This window comes from Ostrea edulis, chromosome 7 (genome assembly GCF_947568905.1).
Source record: "Ostrea edulis chromosome 7, xbOstEdul1.1, whole genome shotgun sequence".
Lineage (NCBI taxonomy): Eukaryota > Metazoa > Mollusca > Bivalvia > Ostreida > Ostreidae > Ostrea > Ostrea edulis.
In genome coordinates, this window is record NC_079170.1 from 31398484 (window position 1) to 31422714 (window position 24231).

Consider the following 24231-nt stretch of genomic DNA (forward strand, 5'->3'; position numbering starts at 1 on the left):
TCAATACATTCAAGGTTTACTGATACAAGCATACAGTCGGACACGGTTGGATTATACGGTATGGAGAAATATATTCACTTAACCATATTCGGAATCACCAAGTTTGATGTATGAAAGATGTCAAAAACTTTCAGAGGTGGGATCAGGTGCCTAGGAGGAGTAAGCACCCGTCATGAGCCCTCTGTCTTGATTAGATTAACGAAGTTATTCGTAGTCAAATGTATCGGTATGTAAAGGATCATATGGAATCGGGTGCCTTGGAGGAGGAATCATCCGCTGTTGACAGGTCACACCTGTCGTTAGCCCTGTGTCTTGATCAGGTAAACGGAATAATCCATGATTAAAATCAACATGTAAAGAAAGCCTTAACAAATGTCATGAAACCCGTCAGACAGCATTTGACCTAACGACAGGTTGTCTTTCCAAAAAGATCATACATTATAACGACCACTGATTTTGCAAAATCTTAAAGGGGCATGGACACGATTTGAGCTGAAAATTTTCAAATTTTAAGTTTTATCATTTTTATTGTTTACTATACTTAACTAAAGTATTTCTAATGGTGAACCAAAATTTGAATATCAGTTGTTCAGTTACAAGTAATCTCAGTTATCTCATCTGCGACAATACACCAGAGGTGGTATGCAGATTATTGGAAGAAGAAGAAGTGAGGTACTGTACTCACAATTCGTTGATACATAAACGAGGCTCGTGCCATGTTTTTGTTTACATATAGATGGCTTAATAGAAAATAGCATGTTTAAAACAAAATGAGGTGCGACAAACACTAGAAACTATTAATAGTGTTCAGAATTAACTTGTAAATTGAAAAAATATGCTTTAACCGAAACTTTTACTAGTATATTTTCCTGTGTAAACAAAAACATGGCACGAGCATTGTTTACATCACAAAGAATTGTGAGCTCTGTATCTCCCATGTACCTTGACAACTGATTTTCAAATTTTTGCTAACTATTAGAAATACCTTAGCTAAGCATTCTGAACAATAAATATGGAAAAATAAAATCTGAAAATTTTCAGCTTAAATCGTGTCTATGTCCCTTTAAACAAGAGTGACAAAACCTTTGGTTTAGAAACTGATCACCCTGTAACATCAACTTGTTTGTCAGTAGCCTACCATGATTTGAAAACTGATCATACACAGAACAAGCTCATGTGTATTGACTCAGTTATGAGACATAAACACCATATCCAGGTGATAATGGAATATTACTATATAATATGGGGAGTTGACAATGGAGAAGGTGAAATCACCCCATTTGTCATAAAGTTGAGTTGTTAGTTTGCCATTAGCATCTTTGTTCAATAACATTATTTTCTAAATATGAAGCAGATGTTGAAGATTCTGTGGTGTCTTTTATTTCGAGTTCACTGGGACATATCAATGATTATCATTAATAGATAAAATTTCGTCGATATGTATAAATATCGAGTTGAAGGCCACAGCAAGGCATTCTTTCTACTCGTATAGAAGCTTTTGAATAAAATTCTGCCCCTTAAGAATAGGTAAGCTAATAACGGAGCACAATTTGTGTCCATGGGCCTTCCAACAGACAGTTGAAGACCTGATCACCAAAGATTACGAAGATATTGCCAATGATGAACTCTAGTATCGATATGATATCAACTTCAGAGTACTGTGCGTAGAAGAACCAGAGCTGTGTTTAACAAAGTAATGTTTTGGATGACTGATCACGAGATATGAATGTTTCCTTTTCCCATTTTTGTTGAAAAAGCAACTGTCTTTGATGTCAAAAATTCTAGTCTTTAATTTATCGTGCACAATGGTCATGTAAAGTATTGAAAAGTCATACGTTTTGAAGTTGCTGATTTGAAGAAAGTTTTATTTCTAGAATCCACATTTCATTTATATCACTTCTAATTTGAATCTAATAAAATATGCATTTAACATCGAACAGATACTTTCACAAAGTGTATAAAAAATATGCATTATCACCTGTCCAATGGGTTCATGACCCTCATACATTCCCATGCTTGGCAGTTATCATATACATTCTAAATTGCTTTCTACTAATTTTATGCGAAAACTGGCCAAAAGTAAACTTACTTCCTGAAAAGGTGAAGATAACGAACAGTGATCAATCTCATAATTCCTATTAGGAATACAAAATGGAGAGTTGGGCAAACACGGACCCCTGGATATACCAGAGGTGGGATTAGGTGCCTAGAAGGAGTAAGCATCCCTGATGACCGGTCACACCCGCCATGCACCCTATATCTTGATCAGGTAAACAGAGTTGTCCGTAGTCAAAATCAGGGTGCAAAGAATGGCCTAACAATCGGTATGAAACACTTCGGAGAACATTTGACCCAATGACAGGTTGTATATAGACAAACTTCATCTTTATAATGACCTTAGAATTTGCGAAATGCTGACTTTAACAATTTTCATAACTGTCAGACACATGCAAATGCTCTTTATCATGACGTCACAATCATTGATGTCATAAGTGCGTTTATCATTATAACCCCCCCCCCCCAAAAAAAACACCTCATGACTTTAATTCACTTTTAATGTGGGGTGCTTGACATTGCAGACACGTGTTTTGAGCTTCATTGCAGACTCGTGTTTTGAGCTACATTGCAGACTCGTGTTTTGAGCTACATTGCAGACACGTGTTTTGAACTACATTGCAGACTCGTGTTTTGAGCTACATTGCAGACACGTGTTTTGAGCTTCATTGCATACACGTGTTTTGAGCTACATTGCATACACGTGTTTTGAGCTTGAAGTTACTACAGACACGTACGTGTTTGAGCACACACGTATACATCTATCTAAGCATCTAGTCAATTCTAATTATATAACAAAGCCATACAAATATATCACAAACTGTTACATACATTGAAAATGAATGACAAAATAAAGAACGAAGTACACTTGATGCAGAAAATGGCCCTAATAAGTTCCACTTCACCTATGCCTTAAATATCAAAAATATAATGTGGAAACTTCATACTTTTTAATATGAGCTGTCTGGAAATTCTGGAAGAAAAAACGTGGTACTTTTAAGAGATAAATTTCATATAATTTCAAAAATGAAATTCATTTCTTATATTTACATTCTCCTTTCATTTCTGTCGGAATTCCCAGCTGTTAAAATAGACATATATGTATCTGTATTCATACACACATTGTTCACAACTGCAACACATTCAGGAGGAAATGACTGTCATTAAAATTTGTACAGATATCAAAGTAAACCCTATTGGAAACATAAATATTGTCATATATATCTGACACAATGAGTTTGAATATGAGTAGAGACCTTGTTCCAGTGACTTATAAATCATATACAGTCAAACCTCTTAATCTTGAATTCAATGGGGCCAAGCACAAACTTTTGAGATATTTGAGGGTTTGAGATAGTGAGCTTAAAATACATAAAGAAAATGTAGTTGGGACTTTCAATTCACTTCGACATATCCATGAGATATTGATGTTTGATATACAGAAGTATTTTATATGTCTGTGCTTGATCCAAAAAATAAATGTTTATCAAGTATCACTTCAAGTGATAATGTTTATCAATATACATGTACATAGGACTAAAAAATGACACAAAACAATGAACATTATCACAGTCCTTACACAGTATAATTGTAAATAGACATGATATTGTGCTATGGATAATATACATCTGATCTAAAAGGAAAACTATAGGGAAAAAGTATTTTAAAGCAATATTAGCTTTTAAGTAGGTCCTACCTCCTGTGACGTCAGAAGATTTTGCAAAATCAATGATTTACCTAAAATTATACATGATATTACCATACATTTTGTTGAAGTCTTTTCCATTGTTTATTGTAAAAAAATCTTATTAATTTTCAAAGCAAAAAATATTTCAAAAGTCTAATTTATTTTTAAAAAACCAATCTATAATGTTTCAAAATTTTGAATCCAAGGGCAATAACTCTGTTTTCATATTTTATATGATTTTATATCAACACTTTTATCATGTTCATTATATATTTTCTTTATTTTTTGCAGAAAATTTGAAGTTTTATAAAGAAATATTTTCATGAAATTATTATGAAAACTATTAGATCAGTTTAACCAGTTTTTGTGAAATTTTAATAATGCTATTGAAAGAAAATTGCAATTTTCTAATGTTGATCTACAATTTTGTATATGTACCTGTGTGTCTTGCATCTTAAAATGTGTGATGATCGACCTATACATTCTATTTGATAATGTATTACTTTTAACTCTAATAAATTGAAATAAATACACATTTTAAATTTTTAACAGAAAATGTGAGACAGGCACCCTGGGAATATGAAATATAGAAATAGAAAAATACTCCTAGTGGTGTCAGACAGGCACCCTGCAAATGTGAAATACAGACGTACATTAAATATGGCATGTGTCATTGTAATATTGTATATCACAACCAACAAAGTGAGATCAAAACTGAGTCATGACCAGACAGTTCAACAACTCCTTGTGACATCATCAATCCTGGTAACAACATTGACCCTCGTAACATCGCTGACCCTTAACATCACAGACCCTTGTAACATCACCGACCCTTATAACATCAGTGACCAACCCTTGTAACATCACCGACCCTTGTAACATCACCGACCCTTGTAACATCACCAACCCTTGTAACATCATCGACCCTTGTAACATTATCGACCCTTGTAACATATCATCGACCCTTCACTTAAGAATGATTAAGCAATTTCTACAATGCCCGACATTTCTCATCACGTTAAACTGGTCCCCCAGGAAAAGTTTTCAATACTAATTCTCAACCACCCTAGCTGTCTTCTAGTTACATACAAATGTAGAATTGTTTACATAATTCGGTGAGACTAATCACTTGCATAATTATGATTCCTGGAGCAGAGTTCTTCTATGTTATGTAAAATATGTTCGATTTTCTGTAAACTCCTGGGAAAATCCCGAATTTCTATTGCTAATCCATGGGACACAGTCAGTTCTATATCATTATTTGACTTCCATGATTTTTGTTTGGTAGAATGAATGATTTTAATTGATTTCCTGGTAAACACTGGACAATTCCACCTTGGAGAAGTCTTTTCTACTGTAAAATGATCTGGTTCATTGGTTTTCATCATCATGTAGAATCTTGCATAACAGCCTGTTTGGTTTTCATTGGTTTTCATCATCACGTAGAATCTTCTGTAACAGTCGGATCGGTTTTAATTGAGTTTTGTCATCACGTAGAATCCTCTGTAACAGTCGGATCGGTTTTCGATGGTTTTTTGGCACACCCTGGACACATCGATCCTTGAAAGAGAGTCTCTACCTCCTCTAGACTTCGGCCTTTTGTCTCGGGTAAGACGGCCGCAATGAAGACTAATCCACAAAATACAATCCCCACAAACAGCCAGTATGTACCTGTCATAAGATCAAAGTACTATAGGTACTGATAGAAAATCATACAGACACAGTCAAAACAAAAACAGTATTGTTTGGTATTATGTATGTAAAGGGAAATTCTAATGTAACTGTTTTTTTAGCTGTATTTTGATTGGATAATGCACTGCTATTTGTCACAGTTAAATGAGCATTAACAAGACAGAAAGTTTTCCAATATGACATTGTAAAAACAACATTGAGTGTAAACATCTCTTGTCGTATTTCATATCACAAAAAAGCAAAACTCAACTAATTAAGATGTAAAAACTAAACAAAACACACCAGAATGACAAATGTTAAAAGTTCTGAAGAGGGAATAATGTTTCTGATGAATAGGAGAGAATGCTCTCTTGTAGATTTACACCTGTTCACACCAGGACTCTTGGGAACTGGGTGGTGGCAGGCACAATAGGGATTTTTACATTGGAATGTATATGTATTTAAAAAAAACGTTTAAAAGAATCTACTTCTCAAAAAGAACAAAGGTACAATCTATCAAATAGATATACACGCATTCTCATCTGTAATGTACAATCAATTTCCTTCCATCCATGACCGTGCGACAACAGCAAGTCCAAAATGGATTTTATATCAACACTTTTAGTGTTTCAAACTTGAATCGTTTTCCTTGTAATAGAACAAGGAGACTCAGGTGAGCATTGTGGCCTGTGAGTCACTGTTTATTAAAAGTACTTGTAAATATCTGCTTGTATGGCTTGGTGGTAGAGCACCTGACTCATAATATAGGGGTTTTCTGTTCGATGCCCAGCCCTCATCTGATACAGCTAATATCAGTTTTCATGCTATTCGTAGCCATTAAAAACATTTTGTTGAAACCATGAACACTTACCGTACTTAGTGATACTTTCTGTCAGGGTTAGAAATGACATGGCAACAGCCAGATTGAAAATCCAGTTGGTTGCCGTGGAGATGGAATTCCCTATGCTCCGGGCCCAGAGAGGATAAATCTCAGAATTTATGGTCCACGGCATCGGACCCATCCCTGTTACACATGATTAAACAACAAAGTTACACATGATTAAACAACAAAGTTACACATGATTGAACAACAAAGTTACACATGATTGAACATAAAAGTTACACATGATTTAACATAAAAGTTACACATGATTGAACATAAAAGTTACACATGATTTAACATAAAAGTTACACATGATTGAACATAAAAGTTGCAGATAATTGAACATAAAAGTTACACATGATTGAACATAAAAGTTACACATGATTGAACATAAAAGTTGCACATGATTAAAGAACAAAGTTAAACGTGATTAAACAACAAATTTACAGATGATTAAACAAAAAAGTTACACATGATTAAAGATACAATTATAGCTCTTTAATTAGATTTCAAGATACACTGTTTCTCTGTTAATTCAGTTGGTTTGATTTCCAGTTATACAATGTTTCTGTCTAATTCAGCAATTTAATTACAAATTACAGTATATCATTTTTCTGTCCTATCAAGTCAATTAGATTTCCAGTTTATAGCATTTGTCTAATTCACACAATTAGAATTCAAGGTATACAATATTTCTGTCAAAGTTAGTCAATTGGATTTTAAATTAAATGGTACATGCATTTCTGTATAAATTAGTTGTCGATGATTAGATTTTCAATTATAGAGTACTAAATAATATTTCTGATTTAGTCAATTAAATTTCCAGATATATAGCATTTTTAAGCGAGTTCAGTAAAGATTTCCAATTAAACAATATATTTCTGTCTGAGCGAGTTTATTAAATTTCCAACTAAACAGTATTTCTGTCTGGGCGAGCTTATTAGATTTCCAACTAAACAGTATTTCTTTCTAAGTGAGTTTATTAGATTTTCAACTAAACAGTATTTCTGTCTGAGCGACTTTATTAGATTTCCAACAAAACAGTATTTCTTTCTAAGTGAGTTTATTAGATTTCCAACTAAAAAGTATTTCTTTCTGAGCGAGTCTATTAAATTTCCAACTAACAGTATTTCTGTCTGAGTGAGTTTATTAGATTTCCAACTAAAAATTATTTCTGTCTGAGCGAGTCTATTAAATTTCCAACTAAAAAGTATTTCTTTATGAGCGAGTCTATTAAATTTCCAACTAAACAGTATTTCTGTCTAAGTGAATTGATGAGATCTCATTCATACAGTATTTCAATGATCAAAACATTTACCTGGAGCAAAAAACATGAGGTACATCACCAGTCCTAACAGACCCATCCATGAGTAGTCAGTGGGACAGAAACCATTGGCCCAGACTACCCCAGGGGGCAGGTCATCGGAGTCACAGCGACCCTGAACTGCTCCATCTGTCAGGTTCGATGACACGGCGACACAGGACCCATTCACCGGAGATTTCTCGAGTTCTACATAACAGAATCCACAGTGTTTGTTCAGTGAGCAGTCTTCACACCACCTGTCAATGACAAACAAAATCAGGTTTATGTGTGGGGCTAAGATTACATACTGACCGCGTCTGTAATATACCATATTGTTATATCAACTACCGTGAAAACATTATTTATATTACCGACACTACAATACAGACTAGCTTTAAGGTCATTACTTTGTTTCATCAACTTCTGATAGCAGAACATAATCTATCTTTAAGCCTAGTACCTTTTCAAACCCTTTTCGGATACAGATTAGTTTTAAGTTTTAACATTTTTTTTTACATCATTTAAAATGTAGTAAAACACAGACTTGCTTTAAAGGGACTGACTCATGATTTTCCTCCAAATTTTGTTTTTCACTTTTAATGATCAAAATCTACTGTCTAATAATAATAATAATAATAATGATTGGTTTTATATAGTGCCTTTTCCAGCGTATGCTGCTCAAAGCGCTTTACAATAATCAATGTACATTATTACCCCGGCAGACCTTATATCAATCTAGAACTTTCTCAGCCTCCTATGAAGCATACAGTGCAAGCTGCCATTACAAGCGCTAGAGCACTAACATTCTAACAATATCTTTCACTGTCTATAGCCAGGTATACCCCTTTTACACTTGGGTGGAGTGAGGAAATTCATGTAAAGTGCCTTTCCCAACGACACAACGTCAGCCCTGCCGCGGCCAGGACTCGAACCCACGACCTTTCGGTCGAGAGTCTGATGGCCTAACCACTAGGCCACCAACGCCATATGTTTAAAAGCGTTTAAAAGATTTCACACAAAAAAATAATGTTATACATTATCACAGAAGCTCATTCTAGAGAGTTTATTATTTGTTTTGTAAACAAAGATAGCGGTATGTTATTGTTTACAAATTTTTCGAAAGAAATGGATATCGATCCAAGTTTATTAGATCTATCACATTTCAAGCATTCTTTGGGTAAAATGTGTCATCTAAAATTAAAATTTGCAACTATGCAAAATTAAGATGCTTTATATTACAAAATCAATATTTCACTAGTTTGTTTGTATACATAAAAAGACTCAAGTCTTTGTTTACATAACACAGATTGAAGGCGAAAATATTGCTTTTATTCTTGCATTCAAAAGGTCAAAATTTTGGCTGTCAACATGAAATGAGTTATATTCTTTTAAATGTTTAACATCAAAAATGAAAAATATTTTTGTCAAAATTCGTGAACCAGTTCCTTTAATTTCAGTACTTGTTACATCATAAGATTTATAAATAGTAAAATACAAAGTAGTTTTAAGTCTAGGACTTTGTAAATTCATTTATCAATAGTAAAATGCAGACAAGCTATAAGTTTCTTTTTCTACATAACGTTTCTAAAGTAAACACAGACTAGCTTTAGGTCTAGTACTTTTTTCAAATTATTTTCTGACAGTAGAATACAGACCCTAAGCTAATAGTCTGTCCCTTTCAGATTTTCAATGATAGCATTAAATAAAGTTGGATATTGGAAATTGGAAAAGAGTTTAATCTCAATGTTTCAGATTTTTCTCAACATTTAAGATTTTTCTTTAGAATTAAACCCTAATACAGTGATTGAATTTTTAACCTGTACTGCTGCAATTATCTGTTGAATGAAAATATTCTCTAAATGATAATATATAAATCATGTAACAGACCTGTGTGCTGTACAATAAACAAACATTTCTACAAGGATATGATATCTGATATCATAATACAGTAATATAAGTAGAAAATGATCTGACAGATGTAAATGTTAAACAAACAACAAACATTTCTACAAGGATATGATATCTGATATCATGATACATTGATATTAGTAGAAAATGATCTGACAGATGTAAATGTTAAACAAACGACAAACATTTCTACAAGGATATGATATCTGATATCATGATACATTGATATTAGTAGAAAATGATCTGACAGATGTAAATGTTAAACAAACGACAAACATTTCTACAAGGATATGCTGTTGTTCTATAACAGAAAATTATCTGACAGATGATTGGACAGACCTGTATGTTGAACATGTGTCATTGGACTCTGTGTAGGTCACTGGTGGAGAATGGAAGGCAGCTAGCTGGAACCCCACAGCCAGGACTACAAGGCTAACCAATACACCTACAAACACACAGACAACAGACTAAATCAAACAGACAATAAACCTACAAACACACAGACAACAGACTAAATCAAACAGACAATAAACCTACAAACACACAGACAATAGACTAAATCAAACAGACAATAAACCTACAAACACACAGACAACAGACTAAATCAAACAGACAATAAACCTACAAACACACAGACAACAGACTAAATCAAACAGACAATAAACCTACAAACACACAGACAACAGACTAAATCAAACAGAAAATAAACCTACAAACACACAGACAACAGACTAAATCAAACAGACAATAAACCTACAAACACACAGACAACAGACTAAATCAAACAGACAATAAACCTACAAACACACAAACAACAGACTAAATCAAACAGACAATAAACCTACAAACACACAAACAACACACAGACAAAACACCTACAAACACACAGATAACACACAGACAACACACAGACAACTGACTAAATCAAACAGACAATAAACCTACAAACACACAGACAATGTTCACACAAACAACACACAGAGAACACACAGACAAACACACAGACAACAGACTAAATCAAACAGACAATAAACCTACAAACACACAGACAACAGACTAAATCAAACAGACAATAAACCTACAAACACACAGACAACAGACTAAATCAAACAGAAAATAAACCTACAAACACACAGACAACAGACTAAATCAAACAGACAATAAACCTACAAACACACAGACAACAGACTAAATCAAACAGACAATAAACCTACAAACACACAGACAACAGACTAAATCAAACAGACAATAAACCTACAAACACACAGACAACAGACTAAATCAAACAGACAATAAACCTACAAACACACAGACAACAGACTAAATCAAACAGACAATAAACCTACAAACACACAGACAACAGACTAAATCAAACAGACAATAAACCTACAAACACACAGACAACAGACTAAATCAAACAGACAATAAACCTACAAACACACAGACAACAGACTAAATCAAACAGACAATAAACCTACAAACACACAAACAACAGACTAAATCAAACAGAAAATAAACCTACAAACACACAGACAACAGACTAAATCAAACAGACAATAAACCTACAAACACACAAACAACAGACTAAATCAAACAGACAATAAACCTACAAACACACAGACAACAGACTAAATCAAACAGAAAATAAACCTACAAACACACAGACAACAGACTAAATCAAACAGACAATAAACCTACAAACACACAAACAACAGACTAAATCAAACAGACAATAAACCTACAAACACACAGACAACAGACTAAATCAAACAGACAATAAACCTACAAACACACAGACAACAGACTAAATCAAACAGACAATAAACCTACAAACACACAAACAACAGACTAAATCAAACAGACAATAAACCTACAAACACACAAACAACACACAGACAAAACACCTACAAACACACAGATAACACACAGACAACACACAGACAACTGACTAAATCAAACAGACAATAAACCTACAAACACACAGACAATGTTCACACAAACAACACACAGAGAACACACAGACAAACACACAGACAACTGACTAAATCAAACAGACAATAAACCTACAAACACACAGACAATGTTCACACAAACAACACACAGAGAACACACAGACAAACACACAGACAACAGACTAAATCAAACAGACAATAAACCTACAAACACACAAACAACTGACTAAATCAAACAGACAATAAACCTACAAAGACACAGACAACACACAAACAACACACAGACAAACACACAGACAACACACAAAGAACACACAGACAAAACACCTACAAACACACAGATAACACACAAACAACACACAGACAACTGACTAAATCAAACAGACAATAAACCTACAAACACACAGACAACAGACTAAATCAAACGGACAATAAACCTACAAACACACAAACAACACACAGACAAAACACCTACAAACACACAGACAACACACAAAGAACACACAGACAACTGACTAAATCAAACAGACAATAAACCTACAAAGACACAGACAATGTTCACACAAACAACACACAAACAACACACAGACAAACACACAGACAACACACAAAGAACACACAGACAAAACACCTACAAACACACAGATAACACACAGACAACACACAAACAACACACAGACAACTGACTAAATCAAACAGACAATAAACCTATAAAGACACAGACAATGTTCACACAAACAACACACAAACAACACACAGAGAACACACCTACAAACACACAAACAACTGACTAAATCAAACAGACAATAAACCTACAAACACACAGACAACACACAAACAAACACACAAACAACACACCTACAAACACAGACAACACACAAACAAACACACAGACAACACACCTACAAACACACAGACAACACACAGAAAAACACACAGACAACACACAGAAAAACACACAGACAACACACTTACAAACACACAGACAACACACTTACAAACACACAGACAACACACAAACACACAGACAACACACAGAAAACACACAGACAACACACAGACAACACACTTACAAACACACAGACAACACACAAACACACAGACAACACACTTACAAACACACAGACAACACAAAGTACACACAGACAACACACCTACAAACACACTTATAACACACAAAGAAAACACAGACAACACCCAGACAACACAACTACAAACACACAGACAACACACAAAGAACACACAGACAACACACCTATAAACACACAGATAACACACAAAGAACACACAGACAACACACCTATAGACACACAGATAACACACCTACAAACACAAAGACAACACAACTACAAACACAAAGACAACACACCTACAAACAAATTTGAGGACAAACAGAAAAATAGCAAGAATGAAAAATAAAAAATCATCAATCCCAGGGTCATAAAAAGCATAGCATATACCATTTAGTACAGTACCTTACCCCACAGTACAGAACCTCACCCCACAGTACAGTACCTTGCCCCACAGTACAGAACCTCACCCATAGTAGAGAACCTCAACCCACCGTACAGAACCTCACCCCATAGTAGAGAACCTCATCCCATAGTAGAGACCCTCACCCCACAGTACAGTACCTTGCCCCACAGAACAGAACCTCGCCCTACAGTACAGAACCTCAACCCACAGTACAGAGCCTCACCCCACTACAGAACCTCACCTAACAGTACAGAACCTCACCCACAGTACAGAATCTCACCCACAGTACACAAACTCACCCCACAATACAGAACCTCACCCACATTAGAGAACCTCATCCCACAGTACAGAACCTCAACCCACAGTAAAGAACCTCACCTAGCAGACTGCCTAGGATTAGTGGACGTCTTCCAATCCTCTCCACCAACCAGACTCCGACAATTGTAAAAACAAAATTAACACCAGCTGTCATGGCCGACAACCAAATTGCAAGTCTGGTATCATGAATACCTGTCATCTTAATTATAGTGGCACTGTAGTACCTAAAAATAGAATATCAGTCCTCTTAATTATAATGGTACTGTAGCACCCAACAAGAAGTCACCTGAGTATTAGTTATAAGTATTGCTAGTCCCAAGGCCTATAAAAAAATTCCTGTTTTGAAAGCTACAGCTGTATATTCAACAAAAGTACACTGTACATATATAAGTTTTAAGATACTATAATCATGTGTAAGTTTTAAGATCATATCTTTCTTTTGAATGCCCCTGAAAGTTGCCTATAGTGCAGATGAAAGGCTTTACTTGATAATTATAATATTTCTAACATTAACACAATATGACCAATTTGCACCCATCCTAGAATCATGCAATACTCTGGGACTGCGAAATTCACAAGTTTGGTACATCCATTTCCTAAATATGCATTTAGTTTTTATACTATATATCAGCAAACCTCAGGAAGTATTTCAATGATAAAGAAAATATAATAACTAGAATAATGTTGGCTCTACCCTGGAACCAAACCCTTACACCCCCCCCCCCCCCTCCCCCATCATAAAATTTACAATTTTGGTAAAGAACTGCCTACTCCTTCTAAATATCTATAGTTAGTTTCAATTTAATATTAATAGCATTAAAAAGGTATTATCTAAATATCTTACACATATACACTGTATATACTATTTAAGTTTAGCCCCTCCCTGGCATCCCTCTACCCCGGGGATCATGAAATTTACAAATTTGGTAGAAGTCTTCTTGATCTACATCACTAGCATATATTTAGTTTTTCGTGCACATGTGCTTTTGTAGAAAAGAAAATTTTTAAAAATTGATCAATACATGCCCCATTTCTAATTTAGGCCCCAGGGGTGCAGGAATTCAGAAATTTATAACTTAGGCCCCCTTGTTCCAACAATGCTTCATCATATACAATTTGAAAAGAATTAAAAATTCAATGCTAGTTATCAAGAAGTTAAAATTGTTCTATTGTTCACACATTTAATAACTGGCCATTTTGGTCCCATCCTGATAACAAAAACCCCTACCCCTGGGATCATCAAATTTACAGTTTGGTAAAAGACTACCTGTTCTTTCTAAATATCCATTTAGTTTTAATTTAGTATCAATAGCACTATAAAGAAGATGTTATTAAAATGTTTTATAGCTAAACTCCATGTACCAAGTTTGGTCCCACCCTGGGGTCAGAACTTCTACCTCGAGAATCATGAAATTTATGATTTTGGTAGAGGCCCTCCTGCTCTACATCACTATGCTTTTAGCTTTTCTTACACAAGTGCAGCTGTAGAGTAGATTTTTTAAAATTTGTCAATTCTGACAGTTTTTGCCTCACTCCTCAGACCCAAAGGGGTGCAGGAGTCCTGAAATTTACAATTTATGTCCCCCTAGTCCCAATGATGCCTCATACCAAATTTGAAAAATGGTAGTTATTGAGAAGTTAAAAACATTCAATTGTTAACACAATGACACACGACTTTGGACACAGACCAATTGCAATAGGTCACCTCAGTGACTTAGGTGACCTAAAAATGGGATACACTTGTATGACTTGTGTTATTGCCTTATGATTGCTAAGTAACTTTTAAGTGCTATATATGACTTAGGATTGCTATATGAGTTATGATTACTATATGACTTATAATTGCTATATGAGTTATGATTACTATATGACTTATAATTGCTATATGAGTTATGATTACAATATGACTTATAATTGCTATATGAGTTATGATTACTATATGACTTATAATTGCTATATGAGTTATGATTACTATATGACTTATAATTGCTATATGAGTTATGATTACTATATGATTTATGATTACTATATGACTTATGAGTGCTGTATGACTTATGAGTGCTGTATGACTTATGATTGTTAACTGACTTATGATCACTATATGACTTAATATGAGTGCTGTATAACAGGTTTAAAAATCAATGCAGGAAAAACCAAACTTATGCGTCTAAATGCTGCAAACATCACACCAATAACCATCAATGGGAACAACATAAACGATGTGGATGAGTTCATTTACCTCGGAGCAACAGTAAGCAAGACAGGAGGAACTAATGAAGATATAAGAAGAAGAATTGGCCATGCAAGAGTAGCATTCCATAAGCTACGCAAGATCTGGAGCAATGACCAACTCAACAGAAAAACAAAAATGAAGCTCTTCAGCTCAAATGTAATAGCTGTGTTATTGTATGGCAGCGAGACCTGGAAAATAACAAAAGGGGATGAAAAACTTGTAGATACCTTCCAGCACAAATGTCTTAGGAAAATCTTAAAGATCTACTGGCCAATGAAAATATCAAATGTAGCAGTTAGAGAGATAGTAGGAGTAGCAAAGATCAGCACTATGATAAAAACATGCAGATGGCAGTGGATTGGACATGTGCTATGGATGGATACAAGAACACACCCATATGTAGCCCTTATTTGGACAACAGAAGGAAAAAGAAAGAGAGGAAGACCGAAGGAAACGTGGAGAAGAACAATAGAAAGAGAGAAGAAAGAACTAGGTTTTGGGTCATGGGCAGAGGCAGCAAGATCAGCCCAGGACAGAAATAAATGGAAAGGACTTGCTCCATGAGGAGAGAAGGAATTAAGTCAAGTAAGTCATATGACTTATGATTACTATGACATGTATGTGACGTATGATTGCTACATGACTTATGATTGTTACATGACTTATGATCACCATATGACATATGATTGCTATATGACGTATGATTGCTACATGACTTATGATTGTTACATGACTTATGATTGTTACATGACTTATGATTGCTATATGACTTATGATTGCTACATGACTTATGATTGTTACATGACTTATGATTGCTATATGACTTATGATTGCTATATGACTTATGATCACTATATGACATATGATTGCTATATGACTTACGATTGCTACATGACTTATGATTGCTATATTACTTATGATTACTATTATAACTTACATGACTGTATTTATTCCACTGACTTGCTGTATTAGTTGTAAACCACTGCCCACCAGAACAGCTCGTCTGACAGATGGAGTTCTCAAGATCTTCAAAAGGACATTCTCATTCCCTGCACAAATACAATCATGTTTATAAATCGTGTTTAATCATTACAATCATGTTTATCAATCATGTTTCATCATTACAATCGTGTTTATAAATGACAATCGTGTTTAATCATTACAATCATTTTTATCAATCATGTTTCATCATTACAATCATGTTTAATCATTACAACGGTGTTTATCAATCATGTTTCATCATTATAATCATGTTTATCAATCGTGTTTCATCATTACAATCATGTTTCATCAAAGCAAAGCAACGCAACCAGCTTGCTCCAATGATTACACACGTGAGTTACGTGATATGCTCTTCATCAGCTGAAAAATGATGGGGATTACCCATAATGCTTTCACAAAAATGTTGCCATCACTGCGATATTCTTCATTCATAACCCCATGATAGGTATAAAATAAATAAATTGTTTGGAAAGTACAATAAATGTTTTTAAATTCCAAACAAGCTTTCTCTTACTTTCATACAATTTGTTGTTGATAATTGCTTGGTTTGAAAGGAAAAAAAATCACATCTAATATGACGTAACAATGCAACTGTTTACATTGACTCTGTTTTATTTCCCGCGTTCAATGAAGAGGCAGATTAAATGTCTTTTAATTGAGTTGTGGCGTGAAATGTTAATGTGCGTATATGGTCTTCGTTCGTCTCATTGCATGGTCACAGCGTAAAATAATATTATATGAAATGAAGTAAACAAAACAAAACTACATGTATCTCATAGGGCACGAAATGTGTGTTTTTTTTAAAATCATCGTGCCATACACTATGAAAGCAGAGGGTAGGTATTTATCTGAGCCACTCTTCCCATTCCTTGTCGGCCCCTGCCTTCCAATCTGTCTCCAACCCCTAACCTGTTCTCACCCCCCACCCCCACCCCAATGTCCCTGTCTCCTCACCTGTCTCCGCCATCATTCTCTGGTCCTCCTCGCATGATTCCCGCACATTCTTCAGTTCCTCCTCTACATCCTTCGTGCCACGGCATTTCTGTAAAACTTCACGGGCTTCTGTTAATCTGCCTTGTTTTACTAACCACCTCGGACTCTCAGGCAGAAACATAAAACCGATGAACTGAATCGCTGATGGCACAGCCGCCAATCCCAGCATCCACCTGTAAAAATCGACAGAATCTAATCAATACGCTAACCTTGCCTAGGTCTCACTTTGATCGTGTATTCTTCTAACTTTATACATGTACATCACAGATATAAACATGATATTTTGTTATCAAAATTCAACATTTCTTTTTTAAATAAAAAGAGCAGATTTCATTTTAAGATTTGGGCACTGGCAGACATCACAAACAACATGATCTACGGTAAAACACAGTTTATAGTGAACCTCCAGGACCGGCAGAGAAAAGTAATGAAAAATAACGAGATTTTGTTATATCCAGTAACAATTTTTATATTTTTTCTCAAGGGGAAATAAATATCACTTTGCAATATAAGCATAACTTCATTATAAACATGTTGGTAGCAAGTGTGTTTTACTTATATGATCCAATTACAAATTAAGAAAAATATGAAACAATATTTTGAAATAAAAATATATATTACAGGACTGCATTAATTTACAGACCGATCATCAATTAAGACATTGAACTGTGTTATCCTCCTCTGTGGAAATTATTTGTATATGAAAATATAACATAGACAGGGACGAAGTAAGGTACTATAAGGTGCATTGATATGATATTACCTAGCAGGAACACTCACCTTGGGCAAAATTCAACCTTTTAGTCTTACTTTGAAAAATTTCAATGAACTAATCAAAATACTTTGTTATAGATATACATGCCTATATTTACACACAAAGTTAATCCTACCATCCAATCTGACTAAAAATCAGATCTTTCATCCACTCCTGAATATGTATTAGCAACACATCATATGTTACAGAGTTCATCATGAATCAAATCACTGTACTTTCATACCACCCTTCCTACCTCCAGCCATTCTTCTTGTCGTAACTAAAAATCCCGTCCAGTACACTCGCCACAAACTGACCGCCAGTGATGAAGAGGGTATTAATAGTAACAAGGCGTCCACGAAGATGAATGGGGGCACATTCTGCGATGTACACTGGAACAGTCATGGAGGCCAGCCCTGTGAAAAGAAAATCAGTAACAAGAATGTTGAGACATTGTTACAGTCTACAATACAGAGCTGATATTCATAAGAAGGTACTAGTTTTAGTGTTTAATATAAGACCCTAGCTCTTACTACATGTAGCTCTTACTAGTGGCTTAATTAACCCTTTTAGGTAGATTGTGGTACTAGAGGCCCCACAGGTTGATCCTCAGCAGATGGTGACAATGCTGGGTCCTGGGTATTTTCCGACAGGTGAGAGTGATTGCCCCCCAAACTTTTGCCTCAGATGTTGAAATTCCAGGAGAGAAGGGGACCCCTTCCTCCCCTTTCCCTCCCGCCCCTTCTCTCTCTCTCTCTGTCTTTCTTTCTCTCCAGAGATGTGAAATGTAATGGTGTTAGGTCAAATGTTGAGGGTTCTCTACTATACATTTACCATGCAACTCTGGCCATTAAATTTAGCTTGTGACAATCAGTAAAGAATCGGACTGCGTCAAGCCAGAGGTGTTAAGATAATCGTCAGATTCTGTCTCTACAACATATAACTAATTATAGCCATATAACTAAAATTATAACAATACTACGTACTAACTGAATACTGTAACTTTACCGATTCCAACTCCCAGGATGCTCCTGCCGATCAGCAACATGACCTTGTTCTGTGCGACCCCTAGCAACACTGCCCCTCCAGTGAACACCAGACTAGCTAGCACGGTAACCACCTTCCGCCCGACCTTCTCGTTCAGTGGCCCGCCCACCAGGGCAAACACAGCAGCAAATAAAATAGTGGCACTTACAACCATCTCTTCCCACACTGAATCGAGGTCGAACTCCGGTTGCAGTAAAAGCATGGCCCCTGATACAACACCCGTGTCGTATCCAAACAAAAATCCACCGATGGCTGCAAAGAAAGACAGGATATACACGAATTTGGAGGTCCCCTGCCCCTGGGTCTTCCCAGGGACGTGGTCATTCTGAACATTCATCGAGGCGTCTACAGTCTCATAAACCGCTCTAGGTTCTGAGACCAAAGGTCGTTTTTCTGAAGTCATGTTGAATACATCAAACTCGATATCTCCACTATCTGTGTCTGTTGACATTGATTAGTACTGAGTATCACAGCTGATAGTGCATAGAGAAGCTACAGATGTCACTTCCAAGACACGCCTACCTGTTGTTTACGTTGCTCTATTTAGACCTACTTTCAGTTTCGCTTTGATAAGTTTCTTTGTAAACATTTCGTAAAATTATCTAGGTAGATTCTTTATCCAGTCTGTAACTAAGGAAGCGGTACCTGTTCAATGATCATAGGAATATTATGATAGGTTTCACTGGAAACTTCACAAGAACCGGCATCTCCAGTTTCCAACTTTTCTGTCTCATTCCACTCTAATTTCACTCATGGATCCATTTTTTAAGAAATGAAATGCATTATATAAAGATATTACTACGTATATGGTCATTAATGATGATTTGTAATGTAAGCATTTTTAGTTTGTATATTTTGATGAAACGGGATGAAAAATCCGGAATAATAAATTCTCTGTAAAATAGTGGTGACGGTTTTGTCTTTTATAAAAACTTAAACATTTACAAGACTGAGATCATCGTTTTCATTCCCGGGGTTGATGCAGAATTCATTGCGAAAAAACATCTGGGAATAATGCAGCTCTTTATGTAGTCTTCTCGTCCTTAATACGCACGTGAGTATAGGATCCATAGCATATTCTTTCTTTGGTAACAGACTGCATAAATTGGAGGCGCATTGTTAATAAAATGTCTTCCAAACAGGGATGATTTTCCTTTGTTTTAGACGCGGTGGAGTTGTTTATCGATTTTCAGACTGTGTCAGGGCTGGAATACTATAGCATTACACGCAGAATTTATACATTGTGGCATTTCAGTGTGTATTCTTCATAGTCTAGACTGATGCTATCTTATTATTTGATCTTCACTTGCATGTTTTGACTGTTGTCACATGTTTGCGTGAGTTTGGACACTATTTATCTATGCAGCTGTCCAACTCTAGACTAGCTACACAAGATACTTGATCAGGGATGTTTGATATCAGTTTATTTTATGCACCATGAAGAATAACACATTGTCACATTTCTTTTTTTCAAACGAAAGTACGCCATATGCCAAAAATGAAGTCACTGAGTCAGGAGTATGTTTTTTTTGCCCCTATAAAATTCATTAGCTTAGTGAATTAAGGGGATATTAAAGCTGGTAGTCTGTAAATTGCTCGAGTCAATTTCAACAGTGCTTGAATTTGTCTTTTCTTTATTCATATTTTATTTTTACACTACAGTGCTCCAAGATGCGAGTAAAACTATCGCATTTGCGACCAGAAAATCGATTTTGCGACTAGAGAATTTAATCAAGTCGCATTTTCGTGAGTGGAGAAAATTTGGGCGTCCAGTGAAATTTTAGAATCGGGATCGGAAGTCTGAATAAATATTTTTCAGTCTCGGTCAAAGCAATCAAGATGGCGGGAAAACGATGTTTAGAACACTTTGGATTTATCAACAGTACAAAGGAGAAGCCTCAGCCTAGTACATGTAACAAAGAAATTCAAGAATCACACGGAGAGAGTTATTCATCTAAAGATGACGTAGCAGTGTCTAAAGACAAATGCAAAAGGCAAGGAGGAACCCCAGTCCTGAAATGGCTGAGGGAATTTTCGTGATGGCAAAATGTTTTGCAGAATTTGTGAGGGCAATTAGCCAGCAACGTCCACCATCTCTGGACACCCATTGTCCTATTTTGCCTCGACCGAGTGTACATCTTTCAAACGTTGAAGTGTGACTATTCATGGTAACAGTAAAAGTCTACATGTCTTTGTGACTGCATTATTAGCAGTAAGTCGAACGGGGCAACTGTTGCTGTTAATTTTCAAAGACAATCGAACTCGGGATGTAGTGTTCTTATTGTTGGTGGTACTAATTGTTCAGCAAAAGATCCAACAAAACTAGAAGCTCTTATTCGCATAACATGATATGCAGTAAAGGCCCACTTATTGAGAACTTTAAAGTAAATTCTTGTGTGGAACGCTGGGTTTTCTTCCCCAGAAATGTACTGTAAAATATACAGGATGGCCCAATGCAATACATCTTTTGCCAGAGTAAATACTTCACTTGTTAGCATCCAGCATATTTCACAGTACATTTCTATTCAGTTTAAAAATAAAACAAACAAAATGCATACATGGGTGTTGTTTTTTATTTGAAAGATATTCATATTTAAAAAAAACTTGTAAGTCTTATTTACAAAATCTTTTACTATGGTGAGTAGAAATTTGAAAATAGTGACCAGAAATATTTTTAATTTTGCGACCTGATAGCAGATGCGACTTTGAGCACTGCACTAAAATGGTTACTTTCTGTTACATTAGGCAAAACTTTTGAATTCCAATATAAGAGCTGTAGTAGTCATATCTCCTTTAAATTCCAGTTAATCTGTTTGAATGTGCTCCCTTAAAGGATGCACATTTAAAATGCAAGCAGTGATGTAGTTAAATTTTTCATATAAAAAAGGATAAATGACATTGTTTTGATTAGTTTGCAAAATATTGTAATAAGATTTGATTAGTACTGTATACAACTATTATTTTTATAAAGCAAACATATTGTATCCCAGGACTTACTGTCTGAATTTTGGGAAACTTGGTTTCTTTTATACCTCTTGCAAGTGATGGCACATTCCATTGTTCAGAATTGTAAATTTATCTAAATGTGCAGCATACAAAACTCAGATTTCCAAGGCAAAAAGCCTTTATCATCGTCTACCAGTGTGACCGACACTTAGAATTTTTATTCTTGTTTTGCTACCTCTTCATAGATGATGCCAGGTAAACGAAAGAGAACTTCGACGACTGGAAATGAGAGGCAGAGTGAAGAAAGGGAAGAGTCGCCTGCCCCTACTGCAGTGAAACGCAAACGCAAGGCTCAGTATGACCCGGTAAGACTTCATGTAAAAAAGTGATGTGAGGGAAAATGTAACAATTATTATGTATTCTATCAGAATGTTAATGATGTTTTTACATCATCAGACATTTAAATTCTAGTAAATGCTTTATATTGACGTGTGTTTAAGGTTAGGGTTTTAAGTTTGTAGTATTGTTTTGCATTTTTTAATCTCCACCTTTACGATGGGTTGTTTACTTTTGATTTAAGGTTGAGATTTGTCAGGAGCTTTATGACACAATACGCACATACAAGAATGAGGAAGGGAGACTGATCTGTGAGACTTTCATCAGGGCCCCACAGCGAAGGTAATCCTCTGGGAAGAATGTATGTCCCACAGCAAAAATAATCCCTGAGGGTGGAGAGTCACGCTGTAAAAGATTTGGGGAGGGGGGGGGTTCCAACAGTGGAGGAAATCCATGCAGAAATTGCAGATGCCTTAAGTGGCGAACTGTAAACCATTTTTTTGCATATGAGCTGTTCACCTGCTTGAAATATTCACTGTATTTGTGAGCACCCCATTCTTAGCGTTGTCGAAAATGCACGTATTAGTTCACTGGCGAACATTTCTTACAGATGCATTGTACATAGGCTATAATGTGGATGAATATAGTCTCAAATGATGAGTGGGTTTCTCTGTTGACAGGATTAATCGCTGATTGTGTATTTTACATATTCAAAGCAAAAAGTGATTTGTTTATACAATGTGACAATATTTCACACCCTTGCAATGCAACCAATTAAAAGCAACATTCAGTATAATTGTGTTTGATAGAATTACCAGTAGAAAACTGATTTTCTTTTTTTATTTGAAAATTTGGTTTGAAAAATCTTAAAATATTTATAGCCATTGGCACAAGATATATAAAACAAACTTTGCTAAGGTTAGAGTATGTTAAGGCTTGTAAAATGTTTATCAAGACGTCTAAAAGAAAGCATATCTGTTTTCCTCGTCCCAAGCCATGGGAGAGGCGCGTACATTTCAGCCATGGCTTGCGACGATGGATCTATTGTTATCATGTGTGAGTTCCTGGACTCCTTGGTTGGTGAATATTGTGAACAAAGAGGGATAACTCTTAATTGAGGTTTGGTAGAGTTGCATTCACAGAATGCTGTTGTATCAAGAACACAATTTTGTTTGATTTCAGAGTTGCATCCTAAATGCTACTGTACATAGAAAACTTACATTGTTTCAGGGCTGCAGCTGATTACTATGAAGTGGTGACAACACCAATTGACCTCCGTAAAATTCAACAGAAATTCAAAATGGAAGAATATGAGGATATTGACCAGCTGACCACTGATGTAGAACTGTTGGTCAGCAATGCCAAGCTTTATTACAAGGTATTAATGTACTATGTTTATTTGTTTGTTGTTTTATGTTCCATTCACAAATTTTCCAGTCATTTAGACTAGAGATGTCATAAAGTCTGACATCTATTTATAAAGTCTATCTGCAACAAAACTATTTTTTCAAGGGAGTTCACTCTGAAAAATATTCTTGCCTGTGCAGGTATAGATCTTTTCAATCCGCGCTGAGTTAGCATCCGTCCACTGCAGGTTTTGATTGTAACGGATGGAAAATCACAAACGCTGTATATTTAATTTCTTGCCATTTAATATTCGGTGGTCT

At 35.4% G+C, this 24231-nt stretch overlaps 2 protein-coding genes across 2 annotated transcripts in view; one reads left to right on the forward strand and one right to left on the reverse strand.

The window, feature by feature from the left end:
- Positions 1-1836: 1836 nt before the first annotated feature.
- Positions 1837-19841, reverse strand: LOC125653458 (proton myo-inositol cotransporter-like). The gene is made up of 9 exons (XM_048882936.2): positions 19244-19841; positions 18492-18651; positions 17443-17654; positions 16424-16535; positions 13314-13477; positions 9847-9952; positions 7615-7856; positions 6285-6437; positions 1837-5413 (listed from the first exon to the last, which is right to left on the reverse strand). Exons 1-9 carry the CDS (start codon positions 19731-19733, stop codon positions 5232-5234), a joined length of 1821 nt encoding a protein of 606 aa, XP_048738893.2. The 5' UTR covers positions 19734-19841; the 3' UTR covers positions 1837-5231.
- A 366-nt stretch (positions 19842-20207) lies between these two features.
- LOC125653454 (protein polybromo-1-like) overlaps positions 20208-24231 on the forward strand; it is a 78892-nt gene continuing 74868 nt past the window's right edge. Inside the window, 4 exon segments of the mRNA XM_048882919.2 lie at positions 20208-20336; positions 22474-22593; positions 22809-22906; positions 23795-23942. Of these exon segments, the coding sequence (XP_048738876.1) occupies positions 22474-22593; positions 22809-22906; positions 23795-23942 (366 nt within the window). The 5' untranslated portion in view covers positions 20208-20336.